Source organism: Brienomyrus brachyistius, chromosome 8, assembly GCF_023856365.1.
Source record: "Brienomyrus brachyistius isolate T26 chromosome 8, BBRACH_0.4, whole genome shotgun sequence".
Lineage (NCBI taxonomy): Eukaryota > Metazoa > Chordata > Actinopteri > Osteoglossiformes > Mormyridae > Brienomyrus > Brienomyrus brachyistius.
The window spans coordinates 24,436,094-24,455,533 of record NC_064540.1 but is presented as its reverse complement, the minus strand read 5'-3'; the positions used below and the strand labels follow the sequence as shown (position 1 = coordinate 24,455,533).

The 19,440-nt window shown below is 44.5% G+C and overlaps 1 protein-coding gene across 5 annotated transcripts in view; it reads left to right on the top strand.

Annotated features, from left to right (window-relative positions):
* The window catches only part of LOC125747793 (neural cell adhesion molecule L1-like), a 44,291-nt gene that overhangs the window by 3,157 nt on the left and 21,694 nt on the right, over window positions 1–19,440 (top strand). For 4 of the 5 annotated variants that reach the window (XM_049023292.1, XM_049023290.1, XM_049023289.1 and 1 more), the window contains exons 2-4: window positions 13,487–13,783; window positions 16,702–16,716; window positions 17,922–18,024. In XM_049023292.1, coding sequence (XP_048879249.1) covers window positions 13,669–13,783; window positions 16,702–16,716; window positions 17,922–18,024 — 233 coding nt within the window. In that variant the 5' untranslated portion in view covers window positions 13,487–13,668. The remainder of the gene's footprint in view (window positions 1–13,486; window positions 13,784–16,701; window positions 16,717–17,921; window positions 18,025–19,440) is intronic. The other variant, XM_049023291.1, reaches the window with a different exon arrangement.

Here is a 19,440-nt window from a genome sequence, read left to right as displayed (position 1 = left end):
GGGGGGGGGGAGGGGGGGTGACTGACCATTAGGGTACCATCTAATCTATGGTTTGAAGTATAAACTGCAGAGAAGGAGCAGAATGGACAGAGACAGATGACGACACGGAGAAGAGAGATTTTATCAGTCAGTCTCCTTTGTTTGTGGCTAATTCCCCCTCCCTCCTTTTGGGGAATAGCCAGGTTTCCCATCTTTCACTGTGCTTCTTCCCCGTTCCCTGACAGAATGGGGTCCTTGTATTGCGACGTGGAAAGAATTCACCCTCTTCTTATTTTTAGCTGCACTCGTTAAGACAATAGGAGGCCAGCCCTGTTAATGCACTTAGACCCTGTTTGCCCACTGTGTGTCAGGATTCCGGATGGACGGAGCACAGTACAAGGTTTTGTTTCCCTTGCCAAGCTTTTGGTACAGTGTGGGCCTTTTTGCTGTCTGTTCAGTATCATACGTCTTACTATCGCTGCTGTGGGGTTTGGTGCGGCCCGCGTTGGGTGTGGCAGCTGTGATGTATGAGTTACTTATGAAATTGGGGCTGTGGGCGGCGCCCTGCATTCTAATGAGCGGGTACATGTTCTCCTGACATTTTTAATTTGATCTCACTTAACTATCCTGTTAAGAGAGGAGGTGGCCGGGGAAGCGCTAAGGTCTGCGATTGAGCTCTGTACCTCACGCTGCCCGCCGCCTCCTCGGAGACCACAGGTACCCCAAGCAGAAGGTGCACCTGGGTATCGGCTTTTTCAAGTGCTGCTCAGTGCATTACAGCGATCAGCTCATCAGCTGCAATGCAGCATTTTCCCAGTCACAAACTTGGAACCTGTCAGAGCTGAAGACGGGATGTACAGCCCCTGCTTAATTCGTTCTTCATTCTTTCCGAGCAAAGTCCATCAAGAAAAGCAGTACAATAACATAACAGTGGAGTCTATCAGGTGCAAAGAAAGTACAGCTGCTGAGGCAGATTCCATAATTTCAAGATTTCATGGATTTCATGAACATTATTCCAGTCGGCCAGTAATGCCCTTACCCTGTAACTAATGGGCTGGGTCTGTATTATGACTATGTTAAGATATGTGTGTTTTATATGAGCGCGTGCTCGTGTGAATGCATATTTACCTCACAGTAGTAGATTACTAGACACATGTCACGTCTGCATTACTGCAGAACACAGTTTTGAAATATTTCCAGGATTTTATGGATAATTTGGTCTGGGGATGGAATAGCGATGAGATTCTGTCTCTCAGTGGCATGACATTGGGGCCGGAGTTTGTCTCTGGCTGCACGCTAAATTTTAGGCTGCGGAGCTGCGGGTGGTGCTGCGTGTGAGCGGAAGGCGTGTGTCTCTGCAGTGTGTGGCCTCTCAGAGACCCGCATCTCAGCCAAGCTTCTCCCCATGCATGTATTTAGATGATGCAGTCTGTTTTCTGACATTTTTCCAAGTTCTGCTGAAAAGGTAAAAAAAAAAAAAACACATCATGAAAATATCTAAGTGCTGAATAGTTATATAAATACACCAGGTTCAGTTCAGCTCAAATATGAATGATATTTCTCAAACATTCAAATGTATATTTTAGGTGACGGTGGACGGAAAAGGAGAGAGGGTTGACACAAAAAGGGACGTGAGAACAGAAGTTTCAGGCATTTCTCACCCACTATCTGATCACCAGGCTTCCCTTGACTATTAGACTGTTTCTTGTTTCATGAATAGTTTGAAGGAAATCTTGATGTTTCCATTTGGCGCCTATTTGTGCCTCTTCAATGTCCAGTTTGCTCCTTAGCAATAACAGGGAGGAAGAAATGAGAGTGAAGTACAGGGCCCTCTTGCATAATGAGGCTAATGACTTAATTAACTAGTGAAAAATTAAATTTCCAGCCTGAGGAAGGGCGGGGGTAAGTTGAGGATTTAAGTGGGGGCAGGGAAGCACAATGTCAGCATTAATATAGTGCCTAACAAAGGAAAAAGTGGAAGAGAATACAAATCCAGAAAGAGGAAGATATTACTGCATCCTGGCACTTCAGCACTGCAGTGTCTCACATGAATATCAGCACTGGATACTTTCTGTGATATCATGTGCCTTTGGCTCTTTTATGCTGAAAACAGCGCTGTATACATTCAACACTGGACAGGTCTTATCTGCACTGCACATGCCTGCTGTGATACCAGCACTCACTGCCCAAACTCCCAGAGGCATTCACACAAAAGATAAACACTTACAAACACTTTGGCTGCTGTGTTTAAGTAGTCTGTTTATGCTGCAAATTGCTGTGAAGTGCAGTGACCCCGAAAGCCTGATTCTTGTTTCCTGTAGCAGTCCTCGTTGTCACTGCTTTGCTCTCTTCTTTCCAGACAGGCCGTCCCATCTATCGGGACTGCCTAAATCTGTCTCCAGGCTAACCACAAGCCTCCTCTTATTTATGGTAACATATATCACTTTCTTTTTTGTTCTGGTGGGAAAAAATAGCAACAACTGCAAATTGTTCTTGTCATGGGAGGGAATATTCCTTCAACTGGCTGACCCTGCTGGGAATGATGTTGTTTTTCAGCTCTCTGGGTGCTGTGGTTTATGCATGTATGTAAAGAGCTCATGTGGTTACGCACAGGCAGAGAAAAGCGTAGAGCACCATGCCGCCACATAATTCAGGTCAAACCCTCGCTCTTTTTTCATAGTGCTATGTCAATAGAGATGTAGTAGTGTGGATCCCCCCCTTCTCTGGAACCCTGGTCCACTTGCCCCCCCCCAGATCTACCTGCCCACTGGTCCTCTGGTCTAAGGGAAAGGTCAGCAAAGAGTTATTTGTACATCCTCTCTTGATGTGAGAGTCCCAGTTGTGTCCTTCCTGTCATCAGTGGCCATCAAAGGAGGAAGATGAGAGAAAGCGGAGGGCAGGGAGGGGGCTTCTGGCCAGTTATTCTGGGCAGAGGCTAGAGGAAGAGGACCGGTGATGAAGGAGGTGATTTGTCTGAGCTCGGGGTGGGGCTAGGATGAAGAAGGCCACACTTAGTAGCGTAACTAAGAATTGTGGTTGAAAGTGTTTGTTCTCACGGATTGTGGTCAGTGTCTCACTTACAAATCCATAAATATACACAAAATGCACTAATGGCAAATAACAGATAGATGAATACATTTGCAGTGGAAGGCCATGGAGTCGTTGACAGACAGTAATACATTCTACCGGCCCTCATGCGAGTGTGCTGTGCCCCTCTGTAGGTGTCTGTATGCCCAGTTGTCCTGTGTTCCCTAAATCCTGCGTGCCACTGTGTTATGTTCCTGTGCCATCTTATGTATAAGGGCATTGTGCCCTGCGTATCTGTCTGTTTTTCTTGCCGTATCAGGGCCCTGTGGTCCAGTAGATGGAATTGGCTATAGCTTGGGGTCATACAAAAATATTCGTCCAGGATGCTCTAGACATTATCGAGCTTCAGGCTCGCGGTCGACCAGAACTGAGCTGGCAAAAACAAGGAAATGTTTATCACATAATATCACTCAGCTTATTCAGATCTGAGTTAAAGATTAAAGGCAAGGCCCGTTTATTTAGATACAAGTGCAATTCAGACACAAGGCAATTCAAGGTGCTTTCCAAAGCCTGAAGAAGAAGAGCACATTCAAATAAAAGACATTAAAATCACATATAAAGACAAAACATTTACAAATTAAAATAATAAATAATAAATACATTTAAAAAAAACCTAAAAGCCAAACCCTTAACTGATAAGAAGTTATGATGTAGTGATAGTGTATGACTTAACTGATTTCATTTATTTTAAAGCTGCAGCAAACAGTAATGTTTTAAGTCCTGATGTAATGAGGTAACAGTTTTAGAGCAGTCCTGCTTTTTTGAACCTTGCAGATCACACACATAAACATTTCTGCGCCCTGTCTGCCCACTTGTGCCTGGGCTATGAATGCATGCGCAAGACCACAGCAGCAAGACCAGATCAGAGCCAGTGACAGCGAGGACTTTGGGGCCCGTCTGTCTTCTGTCTTCTGGGCGTGACTAACGAGAAATTAGACATTCCCAGCTGGATACTGACTGGATTTTCTGAGGCTGTGATGATTGGATTTTCTGGTTTTGTGAAGAGGTCTGTAGCGCGGAACTCCACTATGTTCTTAGGCAAAGGTAGGCTTGCCTTGTTCGTTTCTGGACAGTAGAATGATCTTTACGATCAGGCTATAGGCTGCCTAGGAGACATAGGAGATGATAATGCAAGACCAGAGGCCTACACAGGCTAACTGGTAGAACCGGACATAAAACAGCCCTGCAGTGCCATTTGTTTTGACTTTTCTGTGAAATACATACCACATCCTTGGTATTTCAGTTGATGTAGTTCTATTGCAGTAACGGTAATGAGATTCTGTCTTTACCTTAATATGAGCTATAATTAAATCATTATGTAATAAAGGTTTTTACCTGGTTTTGTATCTCAGAATACGCTCATGGTGATTGATGGTTTTGTATGGAGAGAGGGTACAGATGGAGAGGAGCAGAGCAATGGAGAAGGCAGGGGTGGGGGATGGGAGGACGCAGCAGGGGAGGGAGGAAATATTCATGTGTGCCGTAGAGTCTGGGGTTGCTGTGGTAACTGGAAGGGAATGAGAGGTATCTACGCCACATACACACGGAAACTGATCCAAGCAGGGGATCCACAATGACTCAACAGTGAACATGCAGTCCAGTGTGTCTGTGCAGACCGCCTTCAGTGTGACGCAAGACAGACGCATTTCAGGCCGCAAGATGACGGGCCTCTGCTGCCTCTTTTCCTCCGCCGTTCGGCTCTGAAGCCTATTTGAATGGCTGACTTTGAATGAACTGATTTTGCATGTTCATCAGTTCACGCTCATTTGCATATGCGCTTAATGTAGGTGCCCATTGCCCCGCCCATGTGTTTAGAGAAGGGCAACACTGAAAGAGAGGTGAAGCTGATCTCCATCTGTGTTCAATAGGAAACAACATCTGAAACACAATAGCACCTCAGGGACAACAGTCCTGCTCATTCATCAAACGGACGTCTGGCTTTTTTCCTTGGGAGAATATGCACTTCCATATGCAAGATGGATCTGCGCCAAGATGGTAATTATTTAATGAGGTCTGATTGGACCGCCGAAATAAAAGGCCCATTCCCTCAGTGTTTCCGTACACCAGTAAATGTGTTCTCCTCAATATTCTACACCATCAGATTATTCATGACATCTGATGGAACCACTGCACCCAAGCAGTGATGTTTCCAGGCCTTCTCCACTGTAGCTGGAGCTAGAAGGTTCCAGTGGATTTAATGCCTTTATTTTTGCATCCATAACCAAAGAATTTCACAGGTAATGGGCACTGATATCAGGCTCAGCAGTTCTACTTGTGTTGGTGTGATTCTTAGTCAGCTGCAGCAGAAGCATGTCCAGTGTATATGATCTTGTTCTCTATCACATCTCCAGTTCTGCTTGCGCTTATCTTATTGGTGGTTTTTAGTCAGCTGGTACAGAATCATATGCTGTTTCAACATTTAGTCTGATCCACATTTCTACTTTCCCTGGGTGGGAAAACTGATCTTCACAGAGATTCTCCTCATTTGTAGGCCAATGTTCTTGTCTATGAATATAGTTTTTTACAGAATTTGGTTTCTTCTTACCACTGTATGTCAGGAGATGATGACTGTAGGGAATGATGTTACAGTTTGAAGGTTCATTTGGCCGATATCCAGTGACAGATCCGAGCCAAGGCACAGCCAGACGGCCCATAACAGAGCAGGCTGCAGATCAGTGCTGCATTAACAACAAGAACTCTCTGTGGGAACCAATCCCAGCCATTTTTATATTCTAATTTAGGAAATATATTTAGGCAAGAACTGTGATTTATGGGTGGCATTTAAAGCTTTGTTGAAAAATCTGATTGTGTTCATAAAAGAATTTTCCCCATTGTCTGGTGATAATGCAATTTACGAAATATCAAATATGGCAGGAAGGAGAAGGTCATTTGGTCTGTAATCTCTGTCTGGTATGATTAGCATGGCATGACATACCAGGTAGATATTTAAAAAAAAAAAACACAAAAATATTACATGACTGGTTATTCAAATGTGGCCTATCGGAGCAGAGATTGTTTGTGACTGATTTGTGTATCCAAACCAGGGACACCCAATGGTCTGGGTATAGACCTTTGAATGTGAGACTGCCTGTGGTAAAACAGAGAGGACAGGAACCTGATCTCCTTTGTTGATTACAAAAGACAGAATGAAAAAGCAGCTAAATATTGACTTTTACAGACGTAGGTAGCAATTACTTAATAATATATTTCTGTATAATTCAGCGTCATGTAAATGTATTCATAGAGACTGAGCAGGTAGTCAGTGGCTCTCTATATCACAATACAGATAACTGATTATTAGGCTGATTATCAGACCTCTAATGATAATGTAGAGTAGCATTTGAAACAAAGCATCTCCCCAGGATACTGCATCTTCTGCAAGTCTGACATCATAGAGTAGGTCACCCCTGATGACCCAATTACCGGTGCCAACATAGAGGCTGTGGCACATCGTGGTTGTTGGATTGATTCCTTAATACTTCAGTTAACTCTGAAAAAATGGCCAGAGTGATGTACAAGAAGACTGTGATGATGGGTTCGATTGTTATTCTTCAGGTCTAATTTAATTATTTGACTCGACATGCAAGCTTCAAGTTCCATTGCCACATGTGTTCCGAGGAACACAATTAAATTCTTATGTTACAGCTTTAGGGTTAGGGGACGACAGGACCAACAACAGTGCAAATAAATGAAACGACAAGTGTGGTCAAAGACAAGACAGTGAAATACAAAAACAGAACAATGTAGGAATTTTAGTGACCCCAAGCCAAGAGGAAGAAAGCCAGAGAACATCATGTTGTAGCTTTAGTGTCACTCAACCAGACATGTCTGAAAGGCCTGAAACAAAAAGGATTGAGGCAGCAATGAAGACCTAGTAAGAGTGTTTTCAGATATCTGAGAGAGAGAGAGAGACAGACAGACAGACAGACAGACAGAGAAAGCAGACTGGGAGACAGTAATAAGGTCACTCATTATAGTTTTCCGCCTAATAACATTTTAAAGCTTTCCGTCTTCCCAAGCCATTATTATTAATCTTGAATTTTATGAGGATGCATCTGAACATGATCTTTATTGGAATCATTCTGCAGAAGCATTTCTGAAGTGGACACTGCGAATTCATTGCAGTCAGGATCCAGACAGCCAGTCCTTCATGAGTTCTGTCAAGCGAGACACATCTGATGTGTGAAACTCACTCACCCATAAACTGAAGTATTCCTGCTTGATAATATAGCCTGGCAATAGGTTTCCATTGATACTCCATACATTCCTTTATTACCCTGGATAAGGGAACAGGGACTAGGAGTCAATCCCAGGCAGCACAGGGCTTCCATTGATACTTTTATTTTTGCATATTAAGCTGTTGAGTGTTTTTTTTTCCCATTTTACTGGTTAGTTGCAAGGTGCCTCCCTGCCACTTACACTGTAATTTACTGTGATTTACACTGAAATGTTACTTAGAACGAGTTTAGAGGTATGGTCCTTCAAAACCATGTCTTTACCTTGCATTTAGGGGCTTAGTTTTTCATTCTGAAAGACACAAACATTCTATTTGTTTGAATATTTTACTGGAGGATTCTGGGTTAAATACTTGGTCAAGGGAACAAAACCAGAGTCCTCTGAATTCAGCCAGAGACTTTCAGGTTACATGTCCTGCTGCGTTTCCAATCAAGCTTCATCCAACCACCTTTCATTCATTTTTACATTGTTTCCTTGCATTGTTCAGTGTTTTGCTATAAGAAATCCACACTTCAAACCTGGTCAATGAACACATCTGTCATTTGTCTAGGTTTGATTCTTTGAATGTGGTTTTGATGGAACTTGGGAGAGACTACAAGAGTATTCAGTACAAAGAGAAGAAGGCAGGGCCTCACCTTTGTGCATTAAATATCTGTTTGCTTTGAAAGGTCCACATGCTGACGTGAACATAATTAGTGGAACCATGCATCTCATTGACGCCACGTTGTAATCCGTGCATGAATGGGAGACATACTAATTCGGTGTGATGCACGCATGGGCGAGCGTGCATGTGAGTTTTCGAGGGGATGCCAGGGGAGATCTGGTTGCCATGGAAACACGGCAGCGCAGCTCTCCCAGATGACAGGTGGGGGCACATTCAAGGCCTTCAGACAATGTGTGGAGAAGGGTGGAGTCTTCTGAGAAGATAGCAGGACAGTAGAGACACGGAATGGATCATACTACCTCTTTAGGTTTTCTGTGCATTGGAGAATGTGTTTTGGTTTTTTAGCTTTGGCTGTCGAAAGAGACCATTCACACAATCCTTCCTTAAACTGGTTTACAAGTCCAGTTGTGTTACACGCCTCACAGAATATACCTGGGTGCTTGTGTTGGTGGCCCTGCCCGCCTATCAGTGCACTTCTCAGTCACCCTGGACTGCTGGGCACCTCCAGTGGCACAGTCAGTGCGCATTCCCACTAAACACATTTTAACTTGGACCCGCCGATCCCTCCTGCTGACCGATGACTCTTTTTTTTTGGGGACATTTGGTGGTTAATGGACAAAGGAAAGCAATAATGAGGAGAGTTACGGAGGGGGATAAAGAGAGAAGTGGGGGAGTCATGGATGTCGACTGAGAGAGGGTGATAAGGCATAGGCCACGGAGGGCCAAATGGGGGCACGGGGGGGGGGAGGGGCGTCTTTTTGGTTGCATGGCAGGCGAAATACAATGCTATTGATGTGCACTGAAGAGGAAGCGATGGACAGATAATTGGGGAAGGCGAGAGATAGCATGAATGGAAAAATGAAGTAAGTAGAGAACTGGGAGACTGTGTAATTTGTGTAGATAAGGGAGGAAGAGATGTCGTTGAATATGTATTAATATTGCATTAAAATGTAACAGAATAAACACAAAAATAACAAGAAATGTAAATATGTAGGATTGCAATTGCTATGCATGTGTATTAAATCTACATTCTATTTGAAGATATTTAGTAAAAAGAAAAGCAGCAGGGATGATAAGTTGCAGCAGTATATGTTATACCAGTTAAAGTCAGCATCCATCCCATTGTGTCTGTTTTTTATGGGTGTTTTATGGGTTTCTGAACCTGAGACATTAACACATCATGTTGCGTTGTGAAGAAGGTCACCAAGTCGCCGTTAACTGACAACTTCGACTGGCCTCACGCTGCGGCACCTGGACACCACCAGTCACTGCGTGACTCAGACAGTATGACTCATCACCCGTATACAGCTCTGGAAAAAAATTAAGATATCACTCTCTACTAAAAAAATCTTTTTAAATCCTGGTTTAACCCAGGTTCTGCTTGCAGAAAGCTATGCTGAGCAGCAGCTTTCTTCCAGGTTCAGAAGTTCTAAGACTGCAGTACAGAAGAATAAGGTGAAGCAGGAGACACTGTGAGCGACCAGAAACCAGCCAGGTAAAGCGGGGAAGTGATGTTTTAATGCCAGATGACCGTTAACTTATCCGACACGAATCAGAGGATGAAATCAAGTGACCTTAAGTTATTAACATTAAGTGTAGGTGGGAAGTGCACTGCTAGGACAGTTTGTATCAGGCTCCCAGAAGCAGGACTGAAGACCCATAACGCAAGGAAGAAGCACTTCATTAATGAGAAACAGGGAAGAACTAGGCAGCGGTTTGTAAAAAATATATAAATTATTCACAGACGCTCATCCACAAATTGAAAAATGAGTGAAATAAAAACTTGTGCTGTGGTCTCTTATTTTTTTTCCAGAGCTATATGTTCCGTATGAGAGCTCCACTCACAATTCTGCCATGATACCTTTCCGGTTTGTTGCTGACCTCTTCCGAGGATTTTGAAGTAGTGTCTTAGTTCAGTTGTTGTCAGTACTGTGAAAGCAGTAAGCGTTAGGAGGATGACAGTATCCATTAGCTGTAAGGACAGTAGACTTCAGCTGGTGAGGTATAGGCAGTGCTGACCCTGCAAAGCTGTGGCGTCCATTCAGGCATAGCCCCGGTTCCGGCTCTCTGAAGGTCTAATTTGCATTTTCTTCCTGTGTTTGTGTGGGTTTCCTCCCACAGTCCCAACATCTGCAGATTAACTGCTGACTGGTCAGGTATTAGAGCAGCCAGTGTTGGGAATCCCCCGACTGGACCCCTACATGTCTTGGGTGGATGGAATCCCCTCCTTTGAGATAAGTGATGCATTGAGCACCATTGATCAGCGTGATCGATCCAGTCAGTTTCCGTAGACAAGCTCCAGCTCCTGCCGTTCCTTCTGTGGTTCTTTCTGAATGATGTTATCCAGACCAAGAAGCGATCATCTGCCAGAACCTGTATAATCTGAGGGAAACCACACAGAGCAGTACTGATGATCCACGCACACAGATCATACAGCTGCCTCTGCATTCTGTTTTTTTATAGTAATCAAGATCGATCGTTATGCCGCATGAGCATTAAGGGCGAAGTACTTCCTTCCGCACATCAGTACAGTCATTATAATCCAATTGGGTTACTTTCACTTGGGTTAATTCCTTGTTGCTCTTCAGCTTGTTGCTGCCAGTACGAATTTTAGTTACGTGTTGGATGTTGCTGAGTGGCACAACTCATTCCCTCCCTTATTTCTAAATCACCTAAGGTCTTTCACAGTAGAGACTTTCCTGAAACTTTCCTAATTTTTTCAAGTCCAATCCAATGGTGGCACGAGTTGAGTGATGCAGTCTGAGGTTAATTGAGGGTTAATCGGGATATGATTTAGAACAAAGCTCTTAACAGTGTTCGACATTTCACGTCCAGAAACTCGATATCCAGACCAGCTGAGTACTCTGTGACTCTTTATACTCAAGTGGTTGGTAGAAACAAAATCGTGGTCTGGATTTGTAGCTTTTGGACCTGAACTGCCCAACACTGTTTGTTAAAATCTTCAAGCACAAAATATGAATCTGATAGTGATTCATGTGGCTCATTACAGAATGAAGGTAGTTTTTTAGCTTTGCATCATACACCACATACCACTTTATGTCAAACTGTACATATCAGTAACAACAATAAGTATCCAGTTTACATTTCACTACATGTTGTATGTGTACAACTATGTACATGATGAATGAACCTGTATATACAGCTAATTTCAGTTAATAAATTTTAGGTAATCAGAGATGTGTGAAAGCGAAGAGATGGACGTTTGCCTTTGTGTGACGTGCCGTGATGAGAACAGAGACCAGGTGTTTTAAGTATGCAAATGACACGCAGCAGGGCAATCACACAACAAAACACGACGACCAAGTCTGACATACAGATGCTCTCTTGCGACTTGCTGGGGCTGGTGTGGGTTGGCTGTGCGCTGTGTGTACATGACATTGGTGTTATGCAGTTGAGTTGCAGGTGTGGAATCTGCACGGTCAGAGAGACAAAAGGCAGAGGTGGCACAAGGCATAAGAGACAGCAGCATCGAGGGGAGCAATGAATATGAATTATGGATTTAGGTGAATTTTGGGCAAATTGCCCCGACTGACAAGGCCGCCATGAATTATTAACCATGTGAGGGTCTGTCCCCCTGTCATTTATCACACCATCCTTGCTTCAGTTGCTCAGTGTGTCTGCTGATTTTCTCTAAGTGAACCTCCCACCCCCCCCACCCAAGGCTAGACAACAGACAGGAATTGCCCCCCAGACAACAAATAAAAATTGCCCACGGGGGACTTTGACAGGGTTAGGAGGAGGTGGCCATGTTAATTCATCCCCCTGTCCCTTTCTCCTCTCCAACCCCCCACCCCCACCCCCTTTACACATCTTCGCAGCTGGAGGTGTTAAATATTTAAAGGCGAGGAATGTCGAGGCACCTCACTCACAGATTCTGGCGTATGGGTTCAGCCCTTATTTGGAAGGTGGTTCACTGCATGAAGCCACTGTGTCCGGGGCTGTTGGCTGCTACAGGGGTGATTTAGGTGGGGGGGGCGGCCTTGGTTCATTGAGTTGCCCCCCCAGCCATGTGTGCAGATAACACATGCGTGTGTTTTTCCAGCACCTTGGCACACGTCTCCTCTGCCTCTCCCCACCCCCCACCAGCGACCCCCCGCCTCTCCTGTCACGCATAGTGACTTTTAACCCTCTCGCGACCTCCTCTCACCACTGACAGTGAAAGCCGCTGAATTTCGGAGCCTAATGACAGCCTCTCTGGCAGGTCCACCCCAGCAGTCTGGACACTGTGGCCTGCTGCTGGGTGGCTAGGGTGGGGGTACTCAGTGTGATCTGACAGGAAGGTATAGGCAGTGCGACTCTGGCTGCGGTAATCTTACACTATAACACCCCAACTTAACCCTAAGCCTGACCCCCATCCTGAGGACTGCAGTGATGGCTTCATCTTAACATCTTAACATGGTAGGATGGGCCACCATATCTGGCCATGATGGAGGGGGTGGGGGGCTGAGAGAAAGGGGGTATAGGAGGGGGAGGGATGGTAATGAAGGGAGGGGGAGAAGTGATGCGTAATTAAAGCCAACACAGCTGTCACCCTGCACCCGAGACAGGCCCGGCCCACCCCCGCCTCTCGCCCTTCATCTTGCGCATGCTGACATTCGGTGAGGGCTAAACAGTGTAAGGAGGTGAAGGAGAAACAGTGTAATGAGGTGAAGGAGAAACAGTGTAATGAGGTGAAGGAGAAACAGTGTAATGAGGTGAAGGAGAAACAGTGGAGCAAAGCCCTCAGCTCTTTTCAGATTGTACTGAATTCCCTTCCAGACTCTGTTCTGGTCTTTGTTTGTCTGTCCATCCATCCATCCATCCATCCATCCATCAACCTCATACCCTGGTCAGAGTCATGGGGTCTGGTTATTATTATTATTATTATTATAGTAGTAGTAGTTTCCTTAAAGCAGTTTCTATGGAAATAGTTATAAAACAACTCATCCATTCAACTTCCATAATGGACTATGCAAGGCATTGCTGTTTGCCTGCGTCCTGAACATGGTTAACAAAGTTGACAAAAACGAAAACTAAAACTAGGAGAGGAAAAAAAATAACATTAACTGAAATAAAATCAATAACAAAATGGAACTGAAATACAAAGTAAAAATAAAAAGTAATGCAAATTTGAAAACTGTAATAACCCTGGTCCTGGGTCACACTGCAGCCTGAGTTTCACTCTGCAATGCCAAGGTCACTGACTCTGGCTCTCCTGGTCTCTTCCTGCCTGCTCTGTCGGCGTGGCCCCACAGTCCGTCCATCTGCCCCGATCTCCCCCTGCTGCTCCATCCCCGCAGCGTCTGTTTGCATTTCGCCGGTTTGTTTATTCATCCTCTCCCCGCTACATGTTTTTGTATTTATCTCTGTCAGCCTTCCCCAGATAATTGCATTTTCGAATAACAAGCCTGCATCTTTTCCTCCTTCCTGCCTGGCTGACTCGGCTGCCTCATTTCTCGCTTCATTTCTGTGCTTTCTTTTAAATGCCCCCCCCCCCCCCCCCCCCCCACCATTTTCCAGAGGAAGAGGAAACGGCAGGTGTGAGCGCGACCTGCCAGCGGTGCCCATTATAGACACCTTCACCTTCAGGAAGCTGCAGGAGGCCGAACGGGGACCAACCTGCAGACGCAGCTGTTAGTCCATTCGCCCACGTGCCCACGGCCACGCCCCCTCGCCGTTCTGATTGGATGGGACAGTGAGCCATGTCTTCATCGCAGATTCAGCGGCTGGGCGGCCCCCTCTCCCTCGTCCCCTTCTCTCTGCTCCTGATCCTGATTCTCCACCCAGGCTGGGCAGTCATTCACATCCCTGAAGACTGTGAGTAATACACCTTGCCAGTACCCATAAGCCTTGTTAATCAAAAGTATTTTTCAATAACAAATTAAAGGGGCCTTTCTGGATTCTCCCTTTCCTTTAGTGTGTTATATAGCATTATGTGCATGTAAACCGTCTGCAAAGTCTTAAGGCCGAAAGTACACACCAAAGGGAGTAACACTCAGTATAGAAACTGCTCTTCTCTCTAATCTGCCTGAAAAGCCTTGTTGGAATTGCAGCCCTTACTTCCGTGACACGGTGAGGTCGCACGAATCTACCTGCAGATTACAAGACAGTGGTAGAATGTCTGAGGCAAGCTGACCAATCAGAACACACTGGGTACATTGGGGGTGGGGCTTAAAACTCAGAGAATTTCAGACAAAGGTATAGACAGATTGAAGAGATGTATAGTATGAGAAAAATAATGGGTTTTGGAAAATTGAAGCTGTGGAAGACTAACACAGCCCTCCGTCCTTGCTTGAATACTTGCTGAATTCTTGAGAATATTTCAGAGTCTTTGTAAAGTAGTTTCTTTAATAAGCAGAAGAGCAAAAAGAGTATCCCTTGTCCAAAGGTGGTGACACACTAAACAAAGGAAAACAGCAAGTTTATATACCTTTCAAGCTTCAATAAAAAGCATATGGATATTATGATTGGCTACTTCACCAAAAAGCAAATCACCTATCAAAAAACTCATCAGTTACGGTTGGTTACTTCACGAGGCATATCAATTATGATTGGCTCCTGCCTTGAGAGACACAGCACTTACAATTGATTACACAAAACATTAGTTATGACCAGTTGCCTCTGGTTACCCCATCCCGTGGTCATCATGTGGCTTGACCCCACCCCCAATGTACATTTATCACATGCACTGCCTGACAACCCCCATTTCTTCACTCGAGGTTTGTTACAGAACCCACCCCCTATTCAATCTATACCCCCATACTACTGCTATCTTAAGCTTATATGTCCCTCATGCATACAAAATCTTCAGCATTAGCACAGCTGATCATATTACAATACATGATCAATAAAAGGACTTCCTCCTTTTGCAACAAACATCTTCCATTCAATCCTGGCCCCTCTTCTTATCAACTCCCCCTCATTTACAGTAGTCTTCCTGTTGACCCAGCCCTCCTTCTAGCCAACCTCTCGCCTCTCTTATCCATCTTATGAAGTATTTCATACCTTGTACCCACAAGTTTCCTGCTTGTTTCTGCTCCTTAGCCTAGTGACCCGGAGGATGAGTCTACACATTCTGGATTTTTCTGCAAAACAGCATGTATGCATACAAAATCTTCATGCCTTAGGCCTAAAACATAGACAGCAATCCCATAATGCCCCTCTCCCATTCTATCTGGTTTCTATCAATTTCTCATCTGCAAAGCATGTAAATCTATTCTAGTAGAACCCAAAAATAAAATTGTGAACAGTGAAACTGAGCATGATAGGACCCATTTAATGTATATTTTATTCATAAGCTGCAGGTTTGTTATGTTTTCATACATACTACTAGCATGTATGGGGATGGGTAATACAAATGTTTTGTGTGCTGAATTCAATCCAGATTGTTGGAAGTGATGCACAGCAGTGGGTATTATTGTGTGTGGGATTTAGCTGGGCACACCCTGTCACCAGGCCTTCAAAGGTTATGCTGCAGGGGTCATTGATGTCTGACTTTTAAATTTCAACCTTTGTTCTCTCTGACTGAAAGGTCCGGCTCCAATCAAGGAGAAAGCAATCAATACAGGGTGCCTATATATTTGGCAGAGTGCAAAACATAAAGGAGGGGAAAAGGGGGCAGGGGTCAGACTGAGAACATGGAGCCTTTAACAAGGAAATCAGAATGATATAAACCTGATGGTGAAAAAATATCTGTACAGCTGTACTGTGGTGCTTGGTTTGAATTTAGTAACAGGACTGAGGAAGAGTGGCACATAGAGTTTGGGGACCCTAGAGCATAGATAGACATGGTATTAACACCCACCCCCCCACCAAGCAAACCCTAGGCATTAGTCAAATTTTATACGTACTACACTAAGAGAAAAGCAGCGTGGTGACTACAATGGAGAGAATGTTTCCCCTGTTTGTTTAAAACACCCCAGGGACCCCCCCCCCTCCTTACAAGAGCATCTGTCTGTCCTGGGGGTGCAAGCAGGCATATGATTCTCTCTCCTTCATACATGTCAATTTGTTCTGCCAGGACCGAAGCTATTTCAGTGCTGCAGGGTTTTTCCAATGAAAAGGTGTTTATCTGCAGGCATAAGAGCTACGTTGTATTACATTGTGCCAAATATGGCAACCATGGGGGCACAAGAGGCACTAGAGGATGAATAATACCCCGGGAGGGGCGAAGGTTATAAAAGGACATAAGCCCACCCACTTGTGGGAGGCAGGTCCCTCCGCCCACAAGTGGGTGGGCTCACATCCTTTAGTGCTGTAGGTGGCTTGGGAGAGCATCAACCTCCAGGCAATCTAACCACAGGGGAAGAGGAGATATTAGCAGCTTAACTGCGGAGGACATTCCCGCCCCACGGTTTGGGTAATTAGCAACCACCAGAAGAAGTCCCATTACGATTCCTCATGTATGGTTTCCGGGCCGACCGTGAGGAGCCTGTCACTGCTGCTGGCTTGGCCGGTGCTGATCGAGGGTCACCGGGGGTGACGGATTCCCAATGGGTCGTTGCATCACACAGGTCACGTGACTGGGATATATTTACACACACTTTGTTACTAGTAAGCTGCTCACAGTCCGCAGAGCATATTGCAGGGCTGGGACATGACCTCATTTTGAACCCCCTAACTATACACAAGCAGATGACTGTTCAGCTTTTTGAATTTACAGTTTAAATGAAATAAGCAGAAGTAATAGAACTTTCCCTGTCTCCTCTTTCTCATTCCCAATGCTGGACTCCCAGATCAAATAAGCAACTGTAAGTACTTTCCTGTTTTTCCTCCTCCTTTGTGTGATCTATTGATCTACAGAACTGATGCATGGTAGCTCAGGGCAAATAAATATGGGGCTATTATTGTAGCCAAATTATTTGCGAATGTGTATGGAGAGCTGTGTGACTGCATCTCAGTCCGTGTGCATAATCTGATTTGTAAATGCATACTGAGATCTGCAGATGTGTACAGTAATCTGAAATTGTAAATTTCAGAATCTATGTGTACAACCAGCTTGTCAGTGAGACAGTGCTAACCCTTCAAAACCTAGTCGATGCAGCATATCTCCACACGCATCTACAGATCTGCCACGGCAGAAGTTCAGCAAAAACCACGTGTAAAAATACAGCCAATTGAGAGGTCCGACTGAGTTGTAACTGATGACTTGTCTGTATCTTGGAGCAGAATACTTAGACTTTTTAGCCATTAATATCTATGCATCTCAATACACTTGCAAATCCCATTACACATTTAGAGATTCTTTTACAGGTTTACAAATTTGATTACACACTCGGATTCTGAATACACATTTACAGATTCCTGTGCAGATCTGCCAATCTCGGTACGCATTTACGGATTCTTTTACACATTTACAAATCAGATTACGCACACACAGATACAGTCACACAATTCTCTATACACATTCGCAAATGATTTTGCTACAATAATAACCCCATAGATAACACACTTACATTTAAGTTTACTTACATCTATTTAGCTTTTGCCCAAAGTTAGCACTGAAGCAGCAGCTATTGTGCCCATTGTAAACAAAGCAAGATTCTGATAAAAATGTTAATCCAAGCCAAGATGCCAAAAAGAGCATTCAAGACATGCAAGAGACTAGCTTAGGGGTTACAGATGCGGATTGAGCAGGTCAGTGGTTAGAGAGCCAGTTGAGTTGTTGCTGAAACAAACAGGTCTTGATATCCTTGTCATATCTCATATGCTCATATCTCCCTTCCTTTTTGAATATACAGGAAGAAAATCTTGCTAATAAGCACTTTAGAGATTGTAGTGATGACAAGCAGAACGAGAAACAGTGAGAAGAGTCTGATCAGGGTCATAGACAAGTAGAATGACTTCAGCCAGAAAGGCTCTGTTTCCAGGGTTTACTGGGTCTGTTCTTCCCAGTGCGGCTGTGGTCAATCGCATACCGCTGCAGGTTAACAGCTTCTCTTCCTCTCTCTCCCAGTCAAGCAGCCGCCCGTAATCAAGGAACAGCCAATGTCATACACCGCCTTTACTGTTGAAGACATCGGTTTCACGTGTGAAGCCTCTGGAAACCCACCACCAATGTAAGTCTTCAACACTCCAAGACTATGTATTCAAACAGTGCACACGCACAGTCAGGTATACCTATCCTTATGGGGATTGCTCATTCACTTCTATGGGAAAAATGCTAACGCTAACTATGACAACCTTAACCCCCCACCCTGCCCTAACCATAACCATAAGTAACCAAACGAAATACAACAGTTTTGCATTTTTAGTTTTTTCATAGGCAGTCACAGATTGTTATATAATAGAGTCCGGTCCCCATAAGGGAAAAAAATGGATATTTATCACATTATGGGGACATCATCAATCATTTGTGGTGGAACAGATAAATAAAAAAGCTTCACAGGACTCCGGCCCCCCAGGACTGAAGTTTAACACCCCTGATATAGACTGGGGGTGGCATGGTGGTGCAGTGGTTAGCACTGTAAGGGGCGGCATGGTGGTGCAGTGGTTAGCACTGTAAGGGGCGGCATGGTGGTGCAGTGGTTAGCACTGTTGCCTCACACCTCTGGCACCCAGGTTCAAGTCTCTGCTTGGGTTACATGTGTGTGGAGTTTGCATGTTCTCCCCATGTAGTCGTGGGGTTTCCTCCGGGTACTCCGGTTTTCCCCCACAGTCCAAAAACATGCTGAAGCTAATTGGACTTGCTAAATTGCCCATAGGTGTGTATGCATGAGTGAATGGTGTGTGAGTGTGCCCTGCGATGGGCTGGCCCCCCATCCTGGGTTGTTACTTGCCTCGTGCCCATTGCTTCCGGGATGGGCTCCGGACCCCCCACGACCCAGTAGGATAAGCGGTTTGAAAAATGAATGGATGGATATAGACTGTTGTGGACAGGCCCACAATAGACCAGAACAAATATGTATGATTTTAGGGTTTACAAATGTTTCTTAGCTGTTCAACTCTATTTACTTTACCTGTGAAAAAATGTTACTGGATTCACAGTTTGTGGAACTGAATTTAGCAGAAGCTGACTGGTCCGCTAACAGTTTCTAAAGTTACTCGGTTAACGAAATGTTAGCTTCGCTGATTAGCAGTTAGAGATTAGCGGAACCCTGCCTACCACTGGACCGTTGGTTTAATGTTACCACCACCATTTAATTACTTTAAAAGTGAGGTACTGATTAGCTGTATTAGCTGTGCTAGTGGTCGAATCAAGAATTACATGGATTGGGAGGAGCGGTTTTGAAATAGTTAAGCTATCAACACTTTAACAGACATAACATTATAGTTTAACTCTAACATGATCACTTAAACGCCATGTTCTTTGAATTCCGAAAAAGTACTGTACGCTCATTGAGTATTCAATAGTGAAACCGAGCTCTCAGAGGTGTGATTAACAAAACCTCCATGTAGTTTCTGCTCATCGTTATGACAGTAAACTACATGTTCTCATCTGCGCCCCATATAACCTCCACAAAATACATCCTCGC